Here is a 22,594-nt window from a genome sequence, read left to right as displayed (position 1 = left end):
CATGTCAGTAGCAGTCACTTGTGAGCCTCCAATTGGGTGTTGCCCCCACCACTTTCCCTGCCTAGTTACGACTAATCAACTCTTGTGGGCGGAGCTTCCCCCACCCTCGTTGACTCCGCCCACTGACGGACTAGCCAACCATTGCCGACTGTGCCTCAGCTCATCGGAGATCAATGCAAGTGGTTTGCTTATTCTCTCATGCCCGTGGGTGGGCGAGGGCGTGGGTGGGCGTGTGTGTGCGGTTGGCGTAGAGAGGCTCATATTCACTCCAGTGGCACAGAATCCTGTTAAGCCTTTGATTATGCCCCCCTGCAAAGCCTAGCAGACACGTAGCCTCCGCCTAAGACAGCTAGGAGTGCGACGTACTTGGGGAATCAAGCTCAGAAAACACACTATAATATATATTTTTCATGACCTTAGTCTGGACTTGTCTTTGCAATTCCCAGGAGCCTCCGTGTTGTAACCACAATGTTTTTACCTTGGGGTGCGTCATAAATCAAGGCAATATGAAATCAATGACATGAGATCATAACATGCTCGTATTGATGCCCTCCTCTTTGGCTGTAAGGGACACCACACCCCCGTCATACCCCCGCAGGTCCCACACTGCCTGCTCAATTCAGCCTCTCATTCCTTCTATTTTCCATTTACTTCTAAGTTGTAGGTGTCGGTTCTCATCCAAAGAGACTCATGGTGAATGTAACCTAGAGTAGTAGAGGAGCAGGCAAGGGTTAAACACTGAAGAGTGCTCAACAGGTAGGCTGAAGACACTATTGCCTGGTAGGATACGGGGGATTACATTGACTCGGTCTGAAAACCTGCAGACTTCCTGCAGAGATTCTCCCGCCATAAACCACATGATCTGTTGATCCGTCACTCCATCTGGAGGTAGCGTGGCGACATATCAGGCGAGGACTTGGGACTGAGGGTGGGCCAGGAGTCTTCTTTTAATCAAAGGTTATATGTAGTTGTTAAGTGGTGGGTATTATTGCCGTATTGGTGGTTTGGGCGTTGTAGTGGGCACTTAAATTGTGTGTGTGTGTGTGTGTCCATCTGTGAACTTCCCTCTCCCGTTGTCTTCACATCGACTGTGTGCGTGTCACACCAGAATCTATGCACACACACACACACACACACACTCATTCCCACACACACACACACACACACTCATTCCCACACACACACACACACACACACACACACACACACACACACACACACACACACACACACACACACACACACACACACACACACACACACACACACACACACACACACACACACATTCATTCCCACACACACACACACACACATTCCCACACACACACATTCCCACTCTAGGAGCATAAAACCCCATGCCACTAAGGGCGTTGTTAGTAGACCGCTGCATTCTTAGAAGTTAAGTGGTAAGCCACAATCCCCTTGCTTGATGATTGCAGGGGCCTGGGATAGGCCGCTGTTTCAGGTTAGGAGCTGAAAAATGAAACTGAGCTCATGTCCTCCTCACCCTTTTTCCACCCAGGAAAGCAGTTAGACTGTGTCTGTGTATGGGCTCTCTTTGTTGCATGGCTGGCTCCATTGTGCCGATGGTTTGAGCCCTGTGCGCCCGGTGGGTTTCTGAGTAGATGTTGCCAGACAGGGGGGGGGGGGGGGGGGGGAGAGTGTGTGCATGTGCATTCTCTTGTTCAAGTGGGTGTGGTTGCATGTGTGTGTTTTATGCGCGTGCAAGGGTTGACTCAGCCTTTTTTAGACGGCCCCTTACTCCTCTAACTCCCATTTCTCTCTAATCCTCCCCCGCCTCTCTCTCTTCTTCTCCTCCCTCCATTCTAATCCCTCTGCTCTTTCTCCTGTCCTGCATTCCTCTTCCAGCCATCCCATCTCCCTTTTACTCCGTTGTTCTCTCTCTGTCCTCCACCACGCCGTCTATCTTGGTGACTGGGATGTCAGCCCCACTTGTCACAACGTGTTTAACAGCATGTTCTTTCTTCTCGTCGTCTATTCAATTTGTCACTCACCAAGGACAGTGATGGACGGTGTGCAATGATGAATATGATATACTTGTCCACTCTTAATTTTTACATTCATTTATTCAGAGAGCCCTTTTTGTGAACCTGTGTGGATGGAAGAATTAATACATTGATGGATGGATGTCTGGATGGCAGTTATGTTGCTGTCCTGCATAGTAATGCATTAGTCTGATCTCGCTCTTTCTCTTTGTCCCTCTACCAGGCGGTGGAGCGGGAGCAGGTGGATGGCATCCAGCCGCGGCTGCAGCACGTCAACGCGGTGGGCCAGGGTCTGATCCAGAGCGCCGCAAAGCACACGGACACCCAGGCCCTGGAGCACGACCTGGAGAACACCAACCTCCAGTGGAACTCTCTCAACAAGAGGGTACGAGAGCAGATTGGGGATTTGCACTTCAGGGCGGAATTTAACTTGATGCAAAGCAAATGCATGTTGAAGAAGATTATTTTATTGATCAACGGTTTGATCTTGTGCGAGTGCCTGCGTGCGTCGCTAATCCATGTGAACCGAATGTCTGGAATCACTATGGATCTTTTCTTTCAACTCGCTGAAGATTTTTGCCTGAGGCAGCCCTAATACACTATGATTTAACAAGCTGTCACCACAGCGTTGCATTCCTCTCAATCTGCTGAGCCACTCTATATTTTTTCTCACCCTCTGCTCAGGTGGCCGAGCGAATCGCACAGCTGCAGGAGGCACTGTTGCATTGTGGGAAGTTTCAGGATGCCCTGGAGCCCCTGCTAAGCTGGCTCAGCGACACGGAGGAGCTGGTGGCCAATCAGAAGCCCCCGTCCGCAGAGTACCGAGTGGTCAAAGCCCAGATTCAGGAACAGAAGGTGAGCGGGTGAATGAAGCGTGGAATACGCCTATCCTAGTAAACCCGAAACACACACACACACATACAATGGTCTTTTTGCCTGACAACTCAAATTGTGCCATATATATAGCCAGACTACCATTTACTCTGACACACAAACAGAGTGCACACATACAGAGTGCGCACACACACATATACACACACACACACACACACACACACACACACACACACACACACAGTGTGTCCCACACATCCTAATTGAACACACCAACAATAGGTGGCTGCCGCTTTCAGAGAGTCTGAGCGGTATCGCACACTCACACACACAAACACACACTTTTCCCCCTGTTTATGCAACGCACATATCCTGTGTTTGTGCGTTTGGAAGCGTGATCGTCCCAGTTGGCAGTCCATCACACACGTTGGCGTCCACGGCGGCCAACAGGGCCGTCGTCTGGGTCAGGAACACAGGAAGTTGTGGTTAAGTGCATTCCAGGGTCAGAACCCAGCAATGAAAGGGTTCACCAGAGAGAGGGAGAAAGCAGGAAGCAGACAGGAAGGCAAACGGTTCCAACAGGAAGGAACTCAATGTCCAGCACCTTACAGAAAGTGTGTGTGTGTGTGTGTGTGTCCCGTACAGAATGACAATATGAGAAACAAAACACAGATCATGCCATGCCAGAAGGTTGAACATTAATGGTGGTCAAACTCCACTTGCTGTTTTTCAAGTCCAAATGTGTTTGATAAAGTGCATAGATAGGCAAAAATAATATTTAATAATATTTTTGTTGCAATTTCTTGGAAATGTTAGGAGACTAATGTCCCAATCAAATAATTGGGTTTCATAAGTGATTCTGTAACCCAACATGTTTCCCAAAGAGATATATTTACACCGGTGAAATTGTCTGATACATATCTATATACTCAAGTGCATTGCTGTCAATGGCGCCAGTGGTTTGTTCCACCAGCCTCTTTCGCCGGGTGTCTAAAGCAAGAGTATGACTCAGTCCACCGCGTCGCGTCTGCTCCTTCCTCCCTCCAGCTGCTGCAGAGGCTGCTGGACGACCGGCGGCCCACCGTCCAGATGATCCAGGCGGAGGGGGAGAGGATCGCCGCCACGGCCGACGCCCAGGACCGGGACAAGATCCAGTCCCAGCTCCAGAGTCTGGGGGAGAGGTGGACTGAGCTCCTGGACAAAGCCAGTGGCAGGTGAGCTCACCGGTCGAACAACCATCTCTAACTTAAACAGCACGACGGCAGTGGCATTTAGTGTGGAAGGCCTACGTTGGTCTTGCGCACGGTCGGAATGCACCGTTACTGGTGCACTGCGCAATAGTGCGACACTAGCTCGTGGCCGATGCCAACTCTTGTCAAATAAAGTTCTCTTGTGAAGTGGAAATAGTTAGCCAACTGCTGGTGGATCGCTCAACTGCCGCACTTGTTTTAAGGGGGAAATCTGTTTGATCGGCCCTACGTGCCAGCGAGCTGACAGGCTCCAACCACAGACTGTAGTTCTTACTAATTCAAGGGGTCAAGGGTCACCTACTCTTTCCACTGGTTGCGTCAGCCAGCGACAAAGAGAGAGAGAGAGAGAGAGAGAGAGAGATGAAGAGAGGCTAAATAAGTAAAATGTTGTTTTGTGGGGGGCTTTCATGAGTATTGCCATCGGGACAAAGCAGAATTCCCCTGTCACAATGTTAATGTGTCTCAGGAGCTGTTTTCTAAAGGAGACATAACACGAGCTACATGTGCGCAGACACACACACACACACACACACACACGCCAGAGGATAAATGTGTGAATTCCTGCACAAATGAGAAGCACACCCCTTATTTCAAACTTTTTAGAAGCCACCCTTCTCGAGGTCAACTGTCATCAAAGGGGGAATGCGTTCACATTTAGCCACAGAGGTTCTCATTGTCTTCAAACAAAATCACAATGACTGGCCTCCCGAGTAAACACATTCTGTGGCACTTTTATTGAGACATAGCGCAATGGTGTACACACACAGGCTGAAGCCCCACCTAATTCTTTAAATACACTGTAAAAAAATAATTTTGGTTTCCTCAACTCACCGCGTTTCTTTCTTTTATCTCTTAGTTTCCCTGCACTTACACACCAAGTCCTCGTCATGAAAATGTCATATGTGAAATTAAAAGACAGAAAATTCTATGAACTCTGAGAAAATTGCATCCACGGATTCGGCAATAAATGCGTCATTGGGTCCCAACAGTATTAAGATATCACACCGACAGCATGGAATATAAAAAAAACCTGCTGAGAAAGCAATAAAACACCAATAACGGCACACCCTATCTCCTCTTATCTCTCGTCTCTCCCCTCATCACTCCCCTTTCTCCTCTCCCCTTCTCTTCTCTCCCATCTCCTCCTCCTTCTCCTCTCCACTTCCTCCCTCCCCTCCTCCACTCCTTTCTTATCCACCTCCTTCTCTCCCCTCTCATTCTCTCCTCTCTCCTACTCTCCTTTCCTCTCACTCCCTCCCCTTTTCTCCTCTCCTCTCCTCTCCTCTCCACTCCGTCCCTCCCCTTCTCCGCTCCTGTCTCATCCACCCCCTTCTCTCATTCTCTCCTCTCTCCTACTCCCCTTCTCCTCTCCTCTCCCTCCCCTCTCCCTTCTCCTCCCTCCCTCTCCCCCCCGGTCTCAGGCAGAGCAAGCTGGAGGAGCTTCAGGGGCTGGCCCTCCAGTTCCACGAGGCCCTGGAGCCGCTGGGCGAGTGGCTGAGCGCCACCGAGAGACGGCTGACGTCGGCGGAGCCCATGGGCACGCAGACGGCCAAGATCTCCCAGCAGATCACCAAGCACAAGGTCAGAGCCCGGTGGGGTGGGGGCGGTTGGTCCGGGCGGAGGGGTCGGGGGTCGTGGTCGCCGCTAGGGAGAGAAGCCCTGTTGAGATTAAGGTGTCGGAAGGTTCCAGTACCTCAGCGTCGTCGTGCCTCTGAGCAAGGCATCCGAGGACCTCGCCTGTTCATGTGCCCATGTTCACTTTTTATCAGTTTTAATTTTGCTCTGTACGTTTTTGATTTATGTGATGTCATTTTTCCATTTTTGTTTGTTTGTTTCATGCCATTTTTATGATTTGATCATCTGCATGTCCACGTTGACATTTTGTGTTTTTACTCTTTTCGTTTGTCCCTTGTTTGTTTGTTCTTCTCCATCATATTATTTCCCACATCCCATTCTATCTATATTACATATGCACACACACACACACGCACATGAACACACACGAACACGCATATGAACACGCACCCACTCCCAGGCGCTACATGCGGACGTGTCCTCGCGCGGGGCCGAGGTGGACCTGGTCGAGGCCCTCGGCCAATCCCTGAGCCCGCTCTGCTGCGCCGCCGACGGCGATTGGCTGCGTGAGCGGGTGGGGGCGGTGCACACGGGGCACTCTGAGCTGGTGGAGTGGTGCAGGCGACGAGCGGGCATGCTAGAGCAGGCGCTGGCCAACGCCCAGCTGTTTGGGGAGGAGGAGGTGGAGGTGCTGAACTGGCTGGAGGAGGTGGGCCAGAGGCTGGCTCAGGTCTCCGTCCAGAGCTTCCAGCCTCAGCCGCTCACAGAGCAGCATAAACACACCCTGGTACGGACGTGGCAGACACATACACTCTCTGGGATGGACCTAACACGCACACACACACACACACACACACGCACACGCACACACACTCTGGATGGCTCTAACACAGACACACACAAACAGTCTGGTACAGATGTGACACACTCTGTGCCACATACTCTGGAATGGATCTAATAGGCAGACGCACACACATGCACTGGTATGGGCATAAAACACATGCAAACATGCTATTTTATGGACGTACCATACACAAACACACACAAAAAAAAAACACACTCATACACAGACATACCGATACTGGTGACACTCAAACATTACAACCACAATCTGGAATGAGTTTGGGGCGAGGTTACAAATTAAAAGTCACTCTTATATCCAATGCAGGTCGAGTTACATTGACCAAGCCCATTTGTTATTTTGACAATAAATGCCAATATGAGGGTTTTAACTTGAAAGGGTCTTTTGTCCGTCTGAGTAGTTCAATAACAGCGCTTGGCCTTTGGAACGGACCATGTCTCTGTAACGAAGTTAGGATGGAATATTAATTGAATCAGGGAGCTCACTCCGTCCTCTGCCCTCCAGTCACTGAATGAAGAGATTGTGAGCAGGAAGAAGACGGTGGACCAGGCCATAAAGAACGGACAGGCCCTCCTCAAACAGACCACAGGTGACCTCTGACCTCTGACCTCTAATTTCTCAAGTGATTCAATCATTGACTCTTTTTTTTTTTGTGTGTGTGTGTGGGGATTTGGATATGTGTCCCAGTCAACGTATCGTACGAGTGTGCTTCTGCTCAATGCATCAATAAAGGCTCCATTCTCCCTAATGCCCTCTAACCTTTGATCTGTCCTGCATACAACCCCCCCCCCCCCACACACACACACACACACACACACACACACACACACACACACAGGTGAGGAGGTGCTGCTGATCCAGGAGAAGCTGGACGGCATCAAGTCTCGCTACGCAGAGATGACGGCCGGCAGCAGCAAGGCCCTCCGCACCCTGGAGCAGGCGCTGCAGCTGTCCACGCGATTTGCCAGCGCCCACGACGACCTCAACCAATGGCTGGACACCGTGGAGGCGGAGCTGAACAACATGGAGCCCGACGCCACGCCCGCTTACCAGGAGAGACAGAAGGTGAGAGCGAACGTTTGTGAAGATGATTTGCAATACCCGAGTTGAAGGAGTTATGTTGTATATATTATACTACGTATGGGTAAATACATTAGTAGCTTTGATAATTCTAGTAATTTGTCTTTGTTTACATGTCAAAGAGGGTGGGATGATGGGTTCTGTGTTCATGTTACCAGTGCATTGAGTCTCAAACGTTTTACAAGGGAGATAACTTACTCCAGAAGGGCATAAATGACAGTGAAAGTTATGGCGTGTCGTAAACATGTGGCTACTGGAGGAAGACATCCTGGCGGTAAAAGCTTCTCCTGTAGCTAACGGCTATGTTGGCGTCCCCTTACTTCTTTCACATCCACGGAGACGTGGGATTGGATGTGGAGAAGTAAAGGGACGCCGACATAGCCGTTAGCTCTGTAGGATTGGTGGGACGTCTCTGTGGGATTGCCCCCTCCGTCTGGGCGGTTCGTCATCTCGTACTTCACCACATCACTAGGCTCCCACGTTAGTTGTAAACCTTTCACGACCACATCGTTCTTCATGCAATGAGACCCGTCTTCGCGGTCGGCCCCTCTCTGCTGCAGGAGCTGAAGAAGCTGTCCGCGGAGAAGCGCCTGGTGCTGGACACGGTGAACGAGGTGGGCAGCGCCCTGCTGGACCTGGTGCCGTGGCGGGCCCGCGAGGGCCTGGACCGCCTGGTGGCCGACGCCAACCAGCGCTACCGCCAGGCCGACGAGACCATCACGCAGCGGGTGAAGCTGGTGCAGGCCGCCATCCAGAGGTCACAGCAGGTATTGCGGCCCAGAGTCTGTCGCTTTCATGGTCTTGTGTAGCCTGGCTATTGCCAGACCTAGCCCAATCGTAGATTCCACGTTGGTCTGGGGAAGCTGCTGTCATTTTCTTCAGTTAAATTGACTCTGTACACAATTGGCTGCTTGCCGTCGCTTTCCTGTCGTCATTGTGTTAAACCAGCCAATAGCGCCCCAGTGGGAAAAGCCAGCTTGGTGATTGGCTCCCGTAAAAACGTATTGAAACTACAATGAAATGTAATGCTCTTCTCCAGACTCTTCTGCAAGGCGAACTCAAATCGCCGGCAGAATGGGCAGAGATACCCAGTCTAGGTCTTGTGTGTTGTGAGGTTGTTTTCTCGACAAGCAGGATTCGTTTTTTTAAGTGCTTTGAGTTACAGTGTATCTATTTATACAACACCAGTGTTGAAATACTAGTATTTTGATAGAAATATAGAATATATATATAGTGTCTTCTAAATGTAAAGATTATAGTGACAAAAACTCACTAATTAATTGTTTTTTGTCTTTTAAGATGGGATCAAATGGTATTTAATCCCAGAATGGAAGTTCATGATTTTAGATTTCTTACCTGTTCTGGGTTAACTGAACTGTTTCCACACACACCTCCAAACCCTTAACTCCCTCCCCCTCCTCCCCGTTCCTCCCCCAGCTCGAGGAGGCGGTGGACGCGGAGCTGGCCTGGGCCCGGGAGACGGAGCGCAAGCTCTCCTCCCTGGGGCCCCTGAGCCTGGAGCCCGACGTGACGGTGGCCCAGCTGCAGGTGCAGAGGGCCTTCAACATCGACATCATCCGCCACAAGGACACGGTGGACCAGCTGCTGGCCACCCACCTCGACATCCTGGACACCTGCACCGACGCCCAGAGGGACGCGCTGGCGGTGAGCGCACGCTTTGGCTGGGTTAGCCGTGTTAGCCGCGTTAGCCGTGTTAGGCGTGCCTCTGGCTGACCCCCTCCCACCTCTTCACCTTTCCCAACCCTTGGGAGAGGTGAATGGGTGGAGGGGTGACTGAGAGAGGAAGAGAGGGAGAAAGATGAAAAAGAGCCACGTTTAGGACCGCCGGATGGACGGTCAATAGATATAGTTCCTTTGTTAATATATTTGAATTCTATCTGAACCAGCTGTTGATTATTAGATTGATGGATGGGGGGGGGGGACGAGAAAGAGAAGAGTACAGGCAGTAATGACACCTTAAATGCTGACGAAGGCTGACCTTTGACCCTTCCCCTGGTGGTCTCCGCCCCTCAGACCAAGACGGACGCCCTGAGCGAGCGCTACGAGGCGGTCAGCCAGAAACACAGCGAGCGCTTCTCGGCGCTGGAGCAGGCCCAGGTCCTGGTGGCCCGCTTCTGGGAGACCTACGAGGAGCTGGAGCCCTGGCTGGGGGGAGGAGTCGGAGACCCTCATCGCCCAGCTGCCCCCCGCGGCCATCGACACGGACGCCCTGCGTCTCCAGCAGGACCAGATGAGGGTACGTCGACACTAGTTCTGACTCTATGTGGACTTGGAGCGCTTTAGTTTATAAAGCGCTCTAGAAAGTTGTATCTACGCTAGTGAAAGTGAAAACTCTCTCCCTTCCTATCTCTCCCTTTCTTACTTTTTTTGTCTCTCCCTCCCTATCTATTTTCTCCCCCTTTCTTTTTTTTTGCTTCACACACTTTCTTCTCTCTCTCTCTCTGTCTCTCTCTCCCCTGCAGCTCTTGAGGAGTCCATAGCAGAGCACAAGCCCCACATAGACAAACTGCTGAAGATCGGGCCCCAGATGGCCCAGCTGAGCACTCAGGAGGGCCCGTCGGTCACGCAGCGCTACGCAGACTCCGAGCGGCGCTACCTCGCCATCAAGGAGGAGGTCAAAGGTCGCGCGGGTGCCCTGGACGAGGCGGTGTCCCAGTCCGTACAGGTACTGTCCCAAAGGGACCCCTTTCAAACGTTAAGGTTTGTTTTGGGGATCGCTGTTCGATTAAACCATGATGGACAGTGTTTACATTTAGTTTGTGCCACATGGATGGAGTTTAGGAGACATGAAGCAATGTTTACAATAATGCCCAATGATTATTTACGTGTACTAGTTAAGCCTAGGCTGGGGTACGCTTGTGGTTTGGCTTCTGCTGCCCACCCTGAACCTGATTTAAAAGATGTAAATGATTACAGCATGACATGGTTTTTTGTCTGATTGTTCTATTGTTTAATATTTGTCAAGATCACGTATATCAACTGTGCAAAAAAATTCATCGCTGAACAACATAAAACTTGTTTTTATGTTGATATGATTAACTCACTTCATTTTGTTCACTTCAGTTAACTTCAGTTAACTACAGTCGTCATGCGACAACTGTTCTGACCATCTGCATGTAGTATTTAACTCATTATGTTGTTTTGTTTTTTTCACCCGTCAAACTGATCCGCACATGCCTCCGTCTCTTGTCCTCCACCTGCATCTCATAATCCTCTCTCTCTCTCTCTCTCTCTCTCTCTCTCTCTCTCTCTCTCTCTCTCTCTCTCTCTCTCTCTCTCTCTCTCTCTCTCTCTCTCTCTCTCTCTCTCTCTCTCTCTCTCTCTCTCTCTCTCTCTCATCCCTCGATCATCACTAAATACAAACCCATGTCCATTCAATGTTTAATCCTAATATCAACCAATCTTTGTACACCTCCACCCCTTGTCATCTTGCATCCCCAATCTCCCTACCTATCTTTCGCTCTCTCTCTCTCTGGTTCGTCCCATCCCTCCATCCCATCCCTTGTTCATTGTGGATGTGCTGTGTGTGTTGCCATGGTCACTGCTCACTGCACTCACCCAGCTGGTAGAGGTAAGCGAGACTGAGCCAGATGTGAAGAAACTCTGCCACTCTGAGCGGGGAGGTACTGCTGGATTCAGACAAAGAATAATAAATGTTTTATATTCCAATCATAATTTAATGCAATTCCAATACGTTCAGAGGATTGGCTTAACACAGCCTATTTGTGTCTTGGATACACTGAGCATAAATAGTAATAGTTAACGTAATAACAATAATAATGAATTTCAGTAGTACCAAACCTGCTTTGAGTGACTTAGAAACTGTAATAGCTGTCCTTTGTTTGTCTAAGATATTTAACACAAATTAAGACAAGTCTACCACTAAAATATGCAACTTAATATCTTGGTGGTATACTATGCTTAATGTAGTCCAGTCTTGTGAAAACCGAGTCCTTCCCTTCTTTCAGAATTGTTTATATGTGCTCAATTTTACCAGATATTTCAATATAAAAGTAACCCACTCTAGAAATTCCACAACTCTGCTTCTCCTATGTGTAAGTCCTGTACATAGGTTCGGCCCTGTTCATTTGTATTGTCCTGTGGTGCTAGATGATCCCCTTCCTCTGTGACGGATCTTTGGTGTCGCATTAAAAGAACTATATCAAGATGTTGCATAAAAAAACAAAAATTTTTATGTAGTTTTCTCAACTTTTGTTTCCAATGTCCAATATGGATATCAGTGTGCATGATATAATACTGGTATTCTGGAGTTGGGTCACAATCTGTCTAGGGATATACGTGTATATCCCTATATAAAATTGCTCCATAGTATGAACATAGAAATGTATCTATACTATTCATTATGTACTCTTATTTTTATATACAGTATATAAATCTATTATTCTAAATCTATTTATTATTTAAATCTACAAATATCCCCGTTCCAACGTAGTCCGTTCCTAGGCAACATCTCGGTATTATCCTGCTCTTAACGCGCCACCTATCAGTCCACCTTATCCTCCCCCCTCCCTTACCCTCCTCTCCCCTCTTCCATCAACCTCCATCCTCCTGCCCTGTCTCACTGCCTCCTCTCCTCCTCTCACCCCCCCCCCCCCCCTCCCCTAGTTCCACGACAAGATGGACCCTCTGCTGGAGACCCTGGAGGGGGCGGTCCAGCGGCTGCGTCAGCCCCCCCCTGTGGCCGCCGAGGTGGACAAGATCCGGGAGCAGCTGGGGGACCACCGGGCCCAGGGCCTGGAGCTGGACAAGCTGCTGCCCTCCTTCTCCGCCCTGTGCAGCCGGGGCGAAGAGCTGATCGGGCGGGCCGCGCACGACGACCCCGCCGCCCAGGGTGAGTCGCCATGGAGACGGATGATGCGTCTTGTGAGCATCCCTTCACAAGATGGCTAACCCCTACCTGCTCATTAGTGCCATGTATTTTAAAATGTATTTACTGCAATAACATCGGACGACAGTAGTATGATAAATTCATACTCACAAATCTACTACTAGTTTCATAGAAACAAGAGTGAATGTTCTCTCTAATACACACACACACACACACCGAAACAAGATTGTCTTAATCAGTAACACAAGTCCGTCTACCAAGTCATGCACGTGGTCAGACACATAAACACACACACACAGGCTCCTTTGTGTGTCCGCCAGCCAGCCTGAATAGACCCCGCCCCCACTATAACGGAGTGTATCTCTCTATGCTGATCAATGGCTCCTCTGTTTAGCCTGGAAGCTAACACACTGAAACTCAGATCAAAAGGGTTACTGTTTACTGCACATGGCCGTTTACTGTGGCGGTTTGGAATACTCAATTATCCAAATAATTGTATCCTCTTTTTGTGAACTGTGGGTGAATGATGTATGAGGGACATATGATAGCTGGGTTGGTGACTGGATGCGACCTCTGAATAGGATCGTAAAATCATGCTACAATGAAATGGTTAATATGAATAATATTATTCATGCATTTGCCAGTTGACACTGACCAGCATCAACAAATTCACCAATACACTGAAAAAACAACTCCATTCCCAACAAACACTAGACTGTCATAACCTTCTCCCAACTCTCATAACCCTCTCCCCACTGTCATAACCTTCTCCCAACTCTCATACTCTTCTCCCAACAGTCATAACCTACTCCCCACTGTCATTACCTTCTCCCCACTGTCATAACCTTCTCCCCACTGTCATTACCTTCTCCCCACTGTCATTACCTCCTCCCAACTGTCATTGTGGGTGATGTCAGTTTCCCCATACAGTGACTAATAAAGTTTCCTGTACTGTACCCCCTCCCCCCCCCCACAGCCGTGCGCTCCCGCCTCCTGCGCCTGCGCTCCCTGTGGGAGGAGATCCGCCAGCGGGCGGAGGAGCGCGAGGCCAAGCTGAGCGACGTGCTGGACCTGGCCGAGAAGTTCTGGGCCGACATGGCGGCGCTGCTGAGCACGCTGCGGGACTCGCAGGACATCGTCCGGGAGCTGGAGGACCCCGGGGTCGACCCCTCGCTCATCAAGCAGCAGATCGAGGCGGCCGAGGTGAGGGAGGCCGTGGTTGAGGGAGGGGGTTGTGGATTGGTGACCTGCCAGCAGGGGGCGGTGCAGTTAAAACAAGGCTACGAACCGAACAACGGCTCTTTGGATTCTGAATGAAGGATTGAAACGGTTAACTAATAAATATCAAAATATATATAAATGATTTTATTCATGAAGGGAGCAGTGTTTTATGTAACTGGGTTTAGAACTTTTCTGTGGAAACTAATACATATTTGAGAGGAAGAGAGTAAAGTACAGACTTCATCTAAATGAAGTCTGTTTCTCCTCCAGGCCATCAAGTGCGAGACGGACGGCCTGAGAGAAGAGCTGGAGTTCGTCAGGACCCTCGGGGCTGACCTCATCTTTGCCTGCGGGGAAACCGAGAAGCCAGAGGTTAAAAAAACCATCGATGAGGTGAGAATTTATAAATCAATCGATAAAAGAGGAAAAGCACATTTATTTCAAATCAAGGTGAAATGTTTGACACATGACAAGTTTCAAAGAGCAAAAAGCATACAGTCCTAACATACCCATTTCTCTCTCTCTCTCTCTCCTCCTCCAGATGAACGCAGCGTGGGAAGGGCTGAACCGGACGTGGAGGGAGAGGATGGAGCGACTGGAGGAGGCCATGACCGCTTCTGTTCAGTACCAGGACGCACTGCAGGTCTGTAACGTCATCGGACCGCAAGCAGGCCTCTCAACCTCCTCCTACAGGCTGGAGGATGAGTGATGACTGACGAATTAAGTAGACCCACTCTGTTGAATGTAATCAGTACAGTTTGTAGATGTACAGGCTTTGTGTAAATTAAATCTGACAAGGAGAAGAAAATGAACTGGTGAATGGGTGGATGATGGATGGGTGGGGGGGATGTATAGGGTTAATGATATATGGAAGAATGGATAGAATAATAGGATGAATGGATGGATGAATAACATTGGTCCGTATTGTTTCCAGGGCATGTTTGACTATCTGGATAACGCAGTGATCAAACTGTGTGACATGCCGACTGTGGGAACAGACCTGGGAACAGTCAAACAACAGATTGAAGAACTCAAGGTTAGCAACACAAACCTTTTTACTATGTGCAGAAATATTACATTTGCAAAAATGAGTTGAATCTTTATTTACATAATTATTTTGAACTAACACAGACCTTCTTATTGTCCCATGTATCCTTACCTCCTTCCCTCCTTCCTTTCCTCCCTCCCTCCTGCCTTGCCCTGAGCAGCAGTACAAGGTGGAGGTGTACCAGCAGCAGATTGACATGGAGAAGCTGTGCCACCAGGGGGAGCTGTTGCTGAAGAAAGTCAGTGACCAGACAGACCGGGACATGATCCAGGAGCCGCTCACCGAGCTCCGACATCTCTGGGAAAACCTGGGAGAGAAGATCACCCACAGACAGGTGATAGGACATTCAATACAGAGTTGGCTGCATTTTACTTGTCTGCCAAGCGTCCATTTTAGCCAAGTGCCCTTCACTAAACACTAGAATTGAATCTAACTAAAATAAGCAGGAATATCATCAACATTAACATAAAATAGGCTAAATAACATATTATAATTTATTTATCACGTTTGTTCTACTCTATAAATGAATAATTGCTATTATCAAATGAACAAATGAAATAGAAGAAAGAAGCTTTATATATATATATATATATATATATATATATATAACCTGTGTGTGTTTCCTCCCTTCGCAGCACAAGCTGGAGGGGGCTCTGCTGGCCCTGGGTCAGTTCCAGCACGCCCTGTCTGAGCTGCAGGCCTGGCTCAACCACACACACGCCACCCTGGACACCCAGCGGCCCGTCAACTCTGACCCCAAGGCCATCGAGATCGAGCTGGCCAAGCACCACGTGAGTCACGCTGTTAGGTGGAAACGATTTGTTCTAGCCAAGGCAATAAAAAAAGATATATATTTAAATATTGATAACATTTTGTTGATTGTTTAATTTAGTGTGATCTGTATTTTCTGGCAAGCTCTGGTCATATTTTCAGTTGAAAACAAGATTAGTGTTATTAGAACTGTCGAGTAATCTATATGCATGCTTTGTTTCATGCTACTGTTATGTTTTGGCTCTCAAAGCCACATCGTTCTGCCATTTAGCTGCAGTGTTTAAGCTCACCATATCAACGTGTCCCCTCCCCTAGGTGCTGCGTAACGACGTGCTGTCCCACCACTCCACGGTGGAGGCGGTGAACGGCGCCGGGGCCGAGCTGCTGGATTCCACCCCCGGAGACGAGGTCAGCCACCTGAGAGACCAGCTGGACACGCTCAACAGCGGCTGGGAGAGCCTCCTACTCAAGACCCAGGAGCGCCAGAAGCTGCTGGAGGCCGCGCTGCACCAGGTACAGTAGTAGCAGCAGCACGCTAGGGAACTACAGCTAGGGGCAACTGAGTGAGAATGAGTGAGAGAGAAATCACAGGAGATATCTTGGCTTGGCTTTTTTTGGGGTTCATTTTTTACATTAATTCCAGTTGCAACATATCATTTTTTATTAATGCGCATACAATATATTTGGGTAAGAACAGACAATATGTGGTGTTGCTGTCAGCAGTTATGCTGCATTAATATTATGCTTGTAGCAGCTCGCCTGAGAAACATCTGAGCTTGATTAAACCCCATGGCGACAAGAATATAGGAATTATTAATAATGATGAATAATATACTAATAATATTTCTATATAATATGCATGACATTATGACATACATTACAACATCTGTACGCGTCTGGTCAAACTTGAATCAATCTGATTGGTGCAGGCGGAGGGTTTCCACGGCGACCTAGAAGAGTTCCTGCAGTGGCTGCGGAGGACGGAGAGCCAGCTGTCCGCCGCCAAACCCACCGGGGGTCTACCTGAGACGGCCCGGGAGCAGCTCCAGCAGCACATGGTAACGCACGCGTCCTGCATCAGCACCACGTCGCCATGGCAACCCCCCCCTCTATCTGTAGTTATGACATTGCATTTATCATATTGCTGTGAGTGTTCTAAGATAATGAATTTACCTATTGGGTTAATTTACTCTGTACATGTGTTATTTACCTGTTGTTATTATTTCATTTCATTGAATGTACTCGCTCTGGGAATTAGGCGGTTGGGTTCTTGGGTCAAAGTGTCTGCTTACACACCCCGCTCTTTTACACCTTTGTGTTGAGGAGGAATACCTTCATGTTTAATGCATATCAGTAACCTAGACACTTCTTACAGTGTGTGCGTGCTTGTGTGTTCATCCTTGAATCGGTCTCACTCTTTCTCTCCCTCTCTCTTCTCACTCCGGGTCTCTCACCCCTTCTCTCTCTGTGGTTCTCTGGTTCTCCCTTGCCCTTCTCTCCTCTCTCTCTCCGGTTCTCTCTCTGTGTCTCTCGCCCTCTCTCGCTCGCTCTCCCCCCCGTCCCTTTCCCAGGAGCTGCAGACCACTCTGGGCCAGCGGGCGGAGCACTACCACCGGCTGCTGGACCAGGGCGAGGCCATGCTCCTGGCCCGCGGCGGGGAGGAGGGCGGGCCCGGCACCACCCAGACCCAGCAGAACCTGGCCATGCTGCAGAACAAGTGGGCCAGCCTCAGCGCCAAGATCGACGACCGCCGGGTACGTTGGTTCTCACGGCACCGCGCTGTGTTCAGCCGCTCGACAACCGCCTCCTTGTTTTGTGTGTTTGGTTTTGTATCCTATTATATACTTTATATTTCTCTTCTTATATTAATGATTATTTAATGATTTTAATCAAATATATGATTTGTATTAGAATTTCGTTCATTCTGTACATTTTTTCCATCTTTAAACAAAAAAAATCGTTATCTTTATGCATTTACATGATCTGTCCTATAAGCTCTCCTCTCTGCCTCTGTCGGCCCCAGGGGAAGCTGGAGGAGGCTCTGTCCTTGGCCACGGGCTTCCAGAGCTCACTGCAGGACACCATCAACTGGCTGACGCAGGCAGAGCAGACCCTCAACATGGCCCAGGCCCCCAGCCTCATCCTGGACACCGTGCTGTTCCAGATCGATGAGCACAAGGTACTGGTGCACCCCTCCTCCTCCTCCTCTTCAATGCGTAGCAACCGATGGATGTAGAGGTGGTAGTGTGTGATTACTGGATAGAAACCATACATTGGATGTCTGTTAAATGTTGTATATCTTTTTTGTTTATCTCTCATCTCTCTGATCTCATTGGTCATCTCCTCTCCCATCCTGTCCCCTCCTATCCCTCCCTCTCCTCCACATTCCTCTTCTACCTCCCCCTGCCCGCCGCCCCCCTCCTCCCCTTGCTCCATTCCGCCCCTCTCCTCCTCTCCCCTCTCTTCCCTCACGCCCCCCTCCTCATCCTCCCTCCCTCCTCCCCCCTCTCTTCCCCATTCCTCTTCTACTTCCCCCCCCCCTCCCTCTCTCCCCTCCCGCAGGTGTTTGTGAACGAGGTGAACACCCACCGGGAGCAGGTGCTGGCCCTGGAGAAGGCGGGCTCCCAGCTGCGCTTTGCCAGCCTGAAGCAGGACGTGGTGCTGATCAAGAACCTGCTGCTCAGCGTGCAGGCGCGCTGGGACAAGCTGGTGCAGCGCTCCCTGGACCGCGGGCGCCACCTCGACGAGGCCCGCAAGCGCGCCAAGCAGGTAGATGACCGTGATCACCATGAGGATTTGAATTATTATGTTGGCCGATTTTGGCAACCCTGATGCACTGGAACAGGTTGTGGTCAAATATAGACAAAATAAATTAGCGTTAAAATATCGTAGGTTGTTATCGGCCGATTTAACAGGATGTGTTTTGAGAAGGGGTTGAAGTTGTTTGAGCTATGATGAATACACAGTCAGAAGAGAAATGAGGAGGATGATTATGGTGACGCTATGGTGATGATGCTCTTAAAGAATGGATGTGATGGAGCTTTTTCCCAAAGCCCTTCTGGGGATGGGTGTTGCAAATTAGCATCCGCTGTGAACACTGTGATGTGCTTGCATCGGAGAGCGGTCGTTAGTCTATGTACACTGTATCAGTCCCTGTCCAATAAGTCAACTCTTTGTTCTGTCTGAGTCATCCGACTGTACCAAAGTAGGCCTGAATGGGTTTGTTTGTGTGAGTACAAACGTTGGCCTGCGGTCAACGTATCGATGCTCCCGAAGGAATCGGGACGCCCCATTCTGTTTGTGAGCGAGTTTAGGAAAAACTGAACACTTTTAATTCCCGTGGTTGGATTTTTTGGAATTCGAGCTCATGAAACCAACTGTAAGGAATGCAAGAGAAAAAAACACACGGGGCGCACGGTGGTTATTCATGTTTGTGGTTTTAAGAAAACACCAACTATATTTAGTTTAGCGGTAGTCCATCGTCTTTGAGTGCTTCCGCACGTATGCGATTGTTTGGGGTTCTCTGTGAGCTGTTGAGACGAGTGTGTTCCTGCAGCTTTGAACCGCGTGCCTCTCCCTGCGTCTGTAGTTCCACGAGGCGTGGAGGAAGCTGACCGACTGGCTGGAGGAAGCCGAGAGCCGCCTGGACTCTGAGCTGGAGATCTCCAACGAACCAGACAAGATCAAACTGCAGCTGTCCAAGCACAAGGTACGGCACGCTCACAGGGATCCAGGGTGTTGTGGTGGGTTTTACACTCGACACGAGACACATCAATGGCTTTTCCTACGAGCCTTTGAGAAAGTTGCCTCAGGTCGCAATTCTCACTTCCTTTTTATTCGTGCGGAATTTCTGCTTGGTTTCTCACAGGCAACAGTGCAACAAAAAACCCTTTGTCGTGTTCCTCCCTAAATTCTCCCCTGTGTCTGTGTGTGTGTGTGTGTGTGTGTGTGTGTGTGTGTGTGTGTGTGTGTGTCTGTGTGTGTGTGTGTGTGTGTCTCTACAGGAGTTCCAGAAGGCGCTGGGCTCCAAGCAGCCAGTGTACGACACCACAGTGCGGTCGGGCAAGGCCATGCGGGACAAGACCCAGCTCCCCTCCGACACCCAGAAGCTGGACCACCTGCTGGGGGAGCTCCGGGACAAATGGGACACCGTCTGCGGCAAGAGTGTGGAGCGGTGAGTGGGGGGACCGGGCTAGCGTCGCACAATGTTACGTCCCGGTTCAAGTTACTTCCTGGCCTCCGAATCTGAATCAGATGTTTGTCTTCAGATGATGTTGTGTTGCAGTGCATAACATGACACTGTGATTTGAAATGCATTCACTTACTTTGATCTGTTATTTTAATGCCGTGCTACAAAACGATAATTAAAACAAACGAAACAGGGAAAGAATATCAAAACAGGAAGGAATAAATTCATTGCATTATTGATGCAATATTTATATATCTTTTTAATATTTATATATCAATATAATAATATCCACGAGAGAGGCTGTGTCTAATCACCTCTGTTCCTCTCCCAGACAACACAAGCTGGAGGAGGCCCTGCTGTTCTCGGGGCAGTTTGCTGAGGCCCTCCAGGCGCTGGTGGACTGGCTGTACCGGGTGGAGCCCCAGCTGGCCGAGGACCAGCCCGTCCACGGGGACCTGGACCTGGTGTCCAACCTCATGGACACCCACAAGGTCAGTGTGTTTTCAGGGTTTCTCAACGGTGTAATTGGCAGCATTGTTGTTGTTTTTTCTCGTGTTTTATTTTGGCAAAGTTAAGTGATTAATGTTGAAGTCGACAAGAACAAACGGAAATTGAAACGTCAAAAGGATTGTAATTGCATTACCAGGGTAATAGCTTCATCAAAACAGTTAAAAAGATATAGAAAAGATACTACACTAGCTTATCAAGCTAATCCAACATGTTAACTATCATCACCATTTTCTTGTTTCATGACTATATGCCTAATATTATAATGCATATTATGATACTAATGACTGTTAATATTATTATACTATTATTATTATTATTATTATTATTATTATTATTATACACTTTCTTTAACTATTTTACTATATACTATTTATTTTTATACCAATGTCCAGTGTCAATGCTTGTAATCCTCACTAACCCTCCCAATGTGTGTGTGTGTGTGTCCAGGCGTTCCAGAAGGAGCTGGGCAAGAGGACCAGCAGCATCCAGGCTCTGAAGCGCTCGGCCCGCGAGCTTATGGACACCGGCCGCGACGACACGGCCTGGGTCAAGGTCCAACTGCAGGAGCTCAGCAACCGCTGGGATACGGTGTGCGCGCTGTCCGTCAGCAAGCAGACCCGCCTCCAGCAGGCCGTCAAACAGGTCAGAGGTCAACCCTTACCGTAGCATCCAGAAAAGCGTTCATCCTAACTACTCGGTCCTCAGTAATAATAAATATCACTGTTTGATTATGTATTTTCAGTGATTTATTTATGCTTCGAAAAAAATGCAGTATAATTGAAAACGTTAAAAATATATTATTGATATGTTACAACAGTATTACTGTTATTATTGTTCTTATTAGCGTTCATAAGACAATGATATAAAATCCTCAACGCCTTGGAAAAAAAACAAGTTATTTTCCAGCAATTTAGAACACACTTATTCTTACCTTGTATGCATTGTATACATATATACAGGACAGATGCATAGGATATATATATATCTATATATCAGTCCCCACCCGGCGCATTAGGCTAACTCCTCCCTCACCCCCGCCCCCCGGCAGGCGGAGGAGTTCCGCACCAACGTGCAGATCCTCCTGGAGTGGCTGTCGGAGGCGGAGCAGACGCTGCGGTTCCGCGGCGTGCTGCCGGAGGAGGCGGACACGCTGCAGACCCTGCTGCACACGCACCGGGACTTCATGGGCACCGTGGAGGAGAAGCGCTCCACCGTCAACTCTGCGGCGGGCATGGGCGAGGCCATCCTCACCCAGTGCCACCCGGACTCGGTCACCACCATCAAGCACTGGATCACCATCATCCGCGCCCGCTTTGAGGAGGTGAGGGGGGAGGAGAGGGGGAGGGAGAGAGAGGGTGGTCCTAAGTCTCTTGAGGCCGTATGCTGTATTATACTCGTGTTGGGTGCTTCGAGGTTGCAACAGTAAAAAGTGAACAGATGATTATCTTTTTTCGCAACGGATATGAATTGTCTGTATTGGAAAAAAAGTTTGGCTGAAAAGGGGGGAGGAAGGAGTTACGTAAAGTAACTGAGTATGTAAAACCCTGTAACAGTGTTTTACTTTCTTTGATTCTTCCTGACACTAATTATATTGGGTCATCCCCATGGGAGATTAAGAGACTAGTTAGGTCAATTTGTAGCCTAGTTAAATTAATCAGCGTGGTGGCTTTCTACAGGTGCTGACATGGGCCAAACAGCACGAACAGCGCCTGGAGACAGCTCTGACTGAGTTGCTCAACAACGCCAACCTATTGGAGGAGCTGTTGTCATGGCTACAATACGCTGAAACCGCATTGGTCCAAAGAGACACGGAGCCCCTCCCACAGGACATCACTCAACTGAAGTCGCTCATCACAGAACACCAGGCAAGTGATTGGCTGACTAACATTCCATTCACTTTGGTAGTTGGTTTGGTTAAGTTTATCTGGAACAGAACAAAAGCTTGACCAAAACGTTTCCAATCAACTCTTTCTTTCCCGCCAGGTGTTCATGGAGGAGATGACCAGGAAGCAGCCAGACGTGGACAAGGTGACGAAGACGTACAAAAGGAAACCAGCCGAGGTGTCGAGCAGCCTGGCAGAGCGGAGAGGAGCACGTACGTTATGACATATCCACCACGTCTACACTCTCTGCCTTATCTATTTTCACTTTCACTTTCACTTTGATTTAGTTCAGTTAATTTTTTGGGATCAAAATGTGTATTAATCACTTAACTACAAGAAGAAAAGTATTCAAAAATCTATCTGGTTCAAAACCGGTTGTGCATTCTTGTTTTCTTGGCTGCAGTAAATCCAGTATTTTACTTTTTCTACATCCCTCCCTTGAATTTTTTGTTGATCTTTTATGAATTAGTTCTCCCAATGTTGCGGTGACAG

General features: G+C 48.9%; 1 protein-coding gene across 1 annotated transcript in view; it reads left to right on the top strand.

The window, feature by feature from the left end:
• The window catches only part of macf1a (microtubule actin crosslinking factor 1a), a 110,048-nt gene that overhangs the window by 73,583 nt on the left and 13,871 nt on the right, over positions 1 to 22,594 (top strand). Inside the window, 32 exon segments of the mRNA XM_084484494.1 lie at positions 2,233 to 2,394; positions 2,694 to 2,864; positions 3,891 to 4,057; positions 5,515 to 5,674; positions 6,129 to 6,455; positions 7,035 to 7,119; positions 7,369 to 7,595; positions 8,171 to 8,377; positions 9,048 to 9,275; positions 9,645 to 9,779; positions 9,781 to 9,867; positions 10,094 to 10,096; positions 10,102 to 10,296; positions 12,258 to 12,483; positions 13,457 to 13,683; positions 13,972 to 14,094; positions 14,243 to 14,344; positions 14,636 to 14,737; positions 14,910 to 15,083; positions 15,385 to 15,540; positions 15,836 to 16,033; positions 16,450 to 16,578; positions 17,092 to 17,274; positions 17,544 to 17,699; positions 18,083 to 18,289; positions 19,110 to 19,229; positions 19,525 to 19,694; positions 20,041 to 20,200; positions 20,667 to 20,861; positions 21,268 to 21,540; positions 21,896 to 22,084; positions 22,203 to 22,314. Of these exon segments, the coding sequence (XP_084340620.1) occupies positions 2,233 to 2,394; positions 2,694 to 2,864; positions 3,891 to 4,057; positions 5,515 to 5,674; positions 6,129 to 6,455; positions 7,035 to 7,119; positions 7,369 to 7,595; positions 8,171 to 8,377; positions 9,048 to 9,275; positions 9,645 to 9,779; positions 9,781 to 9,867; positions 10,094 to 10,096; positions 10,102 to 10,296; positions 12,258 to 12,483; positions 13,457 to 13,683; positions 13,972 to 14,094; positions 14,243 to 14,344; positions 14,636 to 14,737; positions 14,910 to 15,083; positions 15,385 to 15,540; positions 15,836 to 16,033; positions 16,450 to 16,578; positions 17,092 to 17,274; positions 17,544 to 17,699; positions 18,083 to 18,289; positions 19,110 to 19,229; positions 19,525 to 19,694; positions 20,041 to 20,200; positions 20,667 to 20,861; positions 21,268 to 21,540; positions 21,896 to 22,084; positions 22,203 to 22,314 (5,356 nt within the window).

This window comes from Micromesistius poutassou, assembly GCF_964030765.1.
Source record: "Micromesistius poutassou genome assembly, chromosome: 20".
Taxonomy (NCBI): domain Eukaryota; kingdom Metazoa; phylum Chordata; class Actinopteri; order Gadiformes; family Gadidae; genus Micromesistius; species Micromesistius poutassou.
This window is presented reverse-complemented; position numbering and strand designations above follow the sequence as displayed.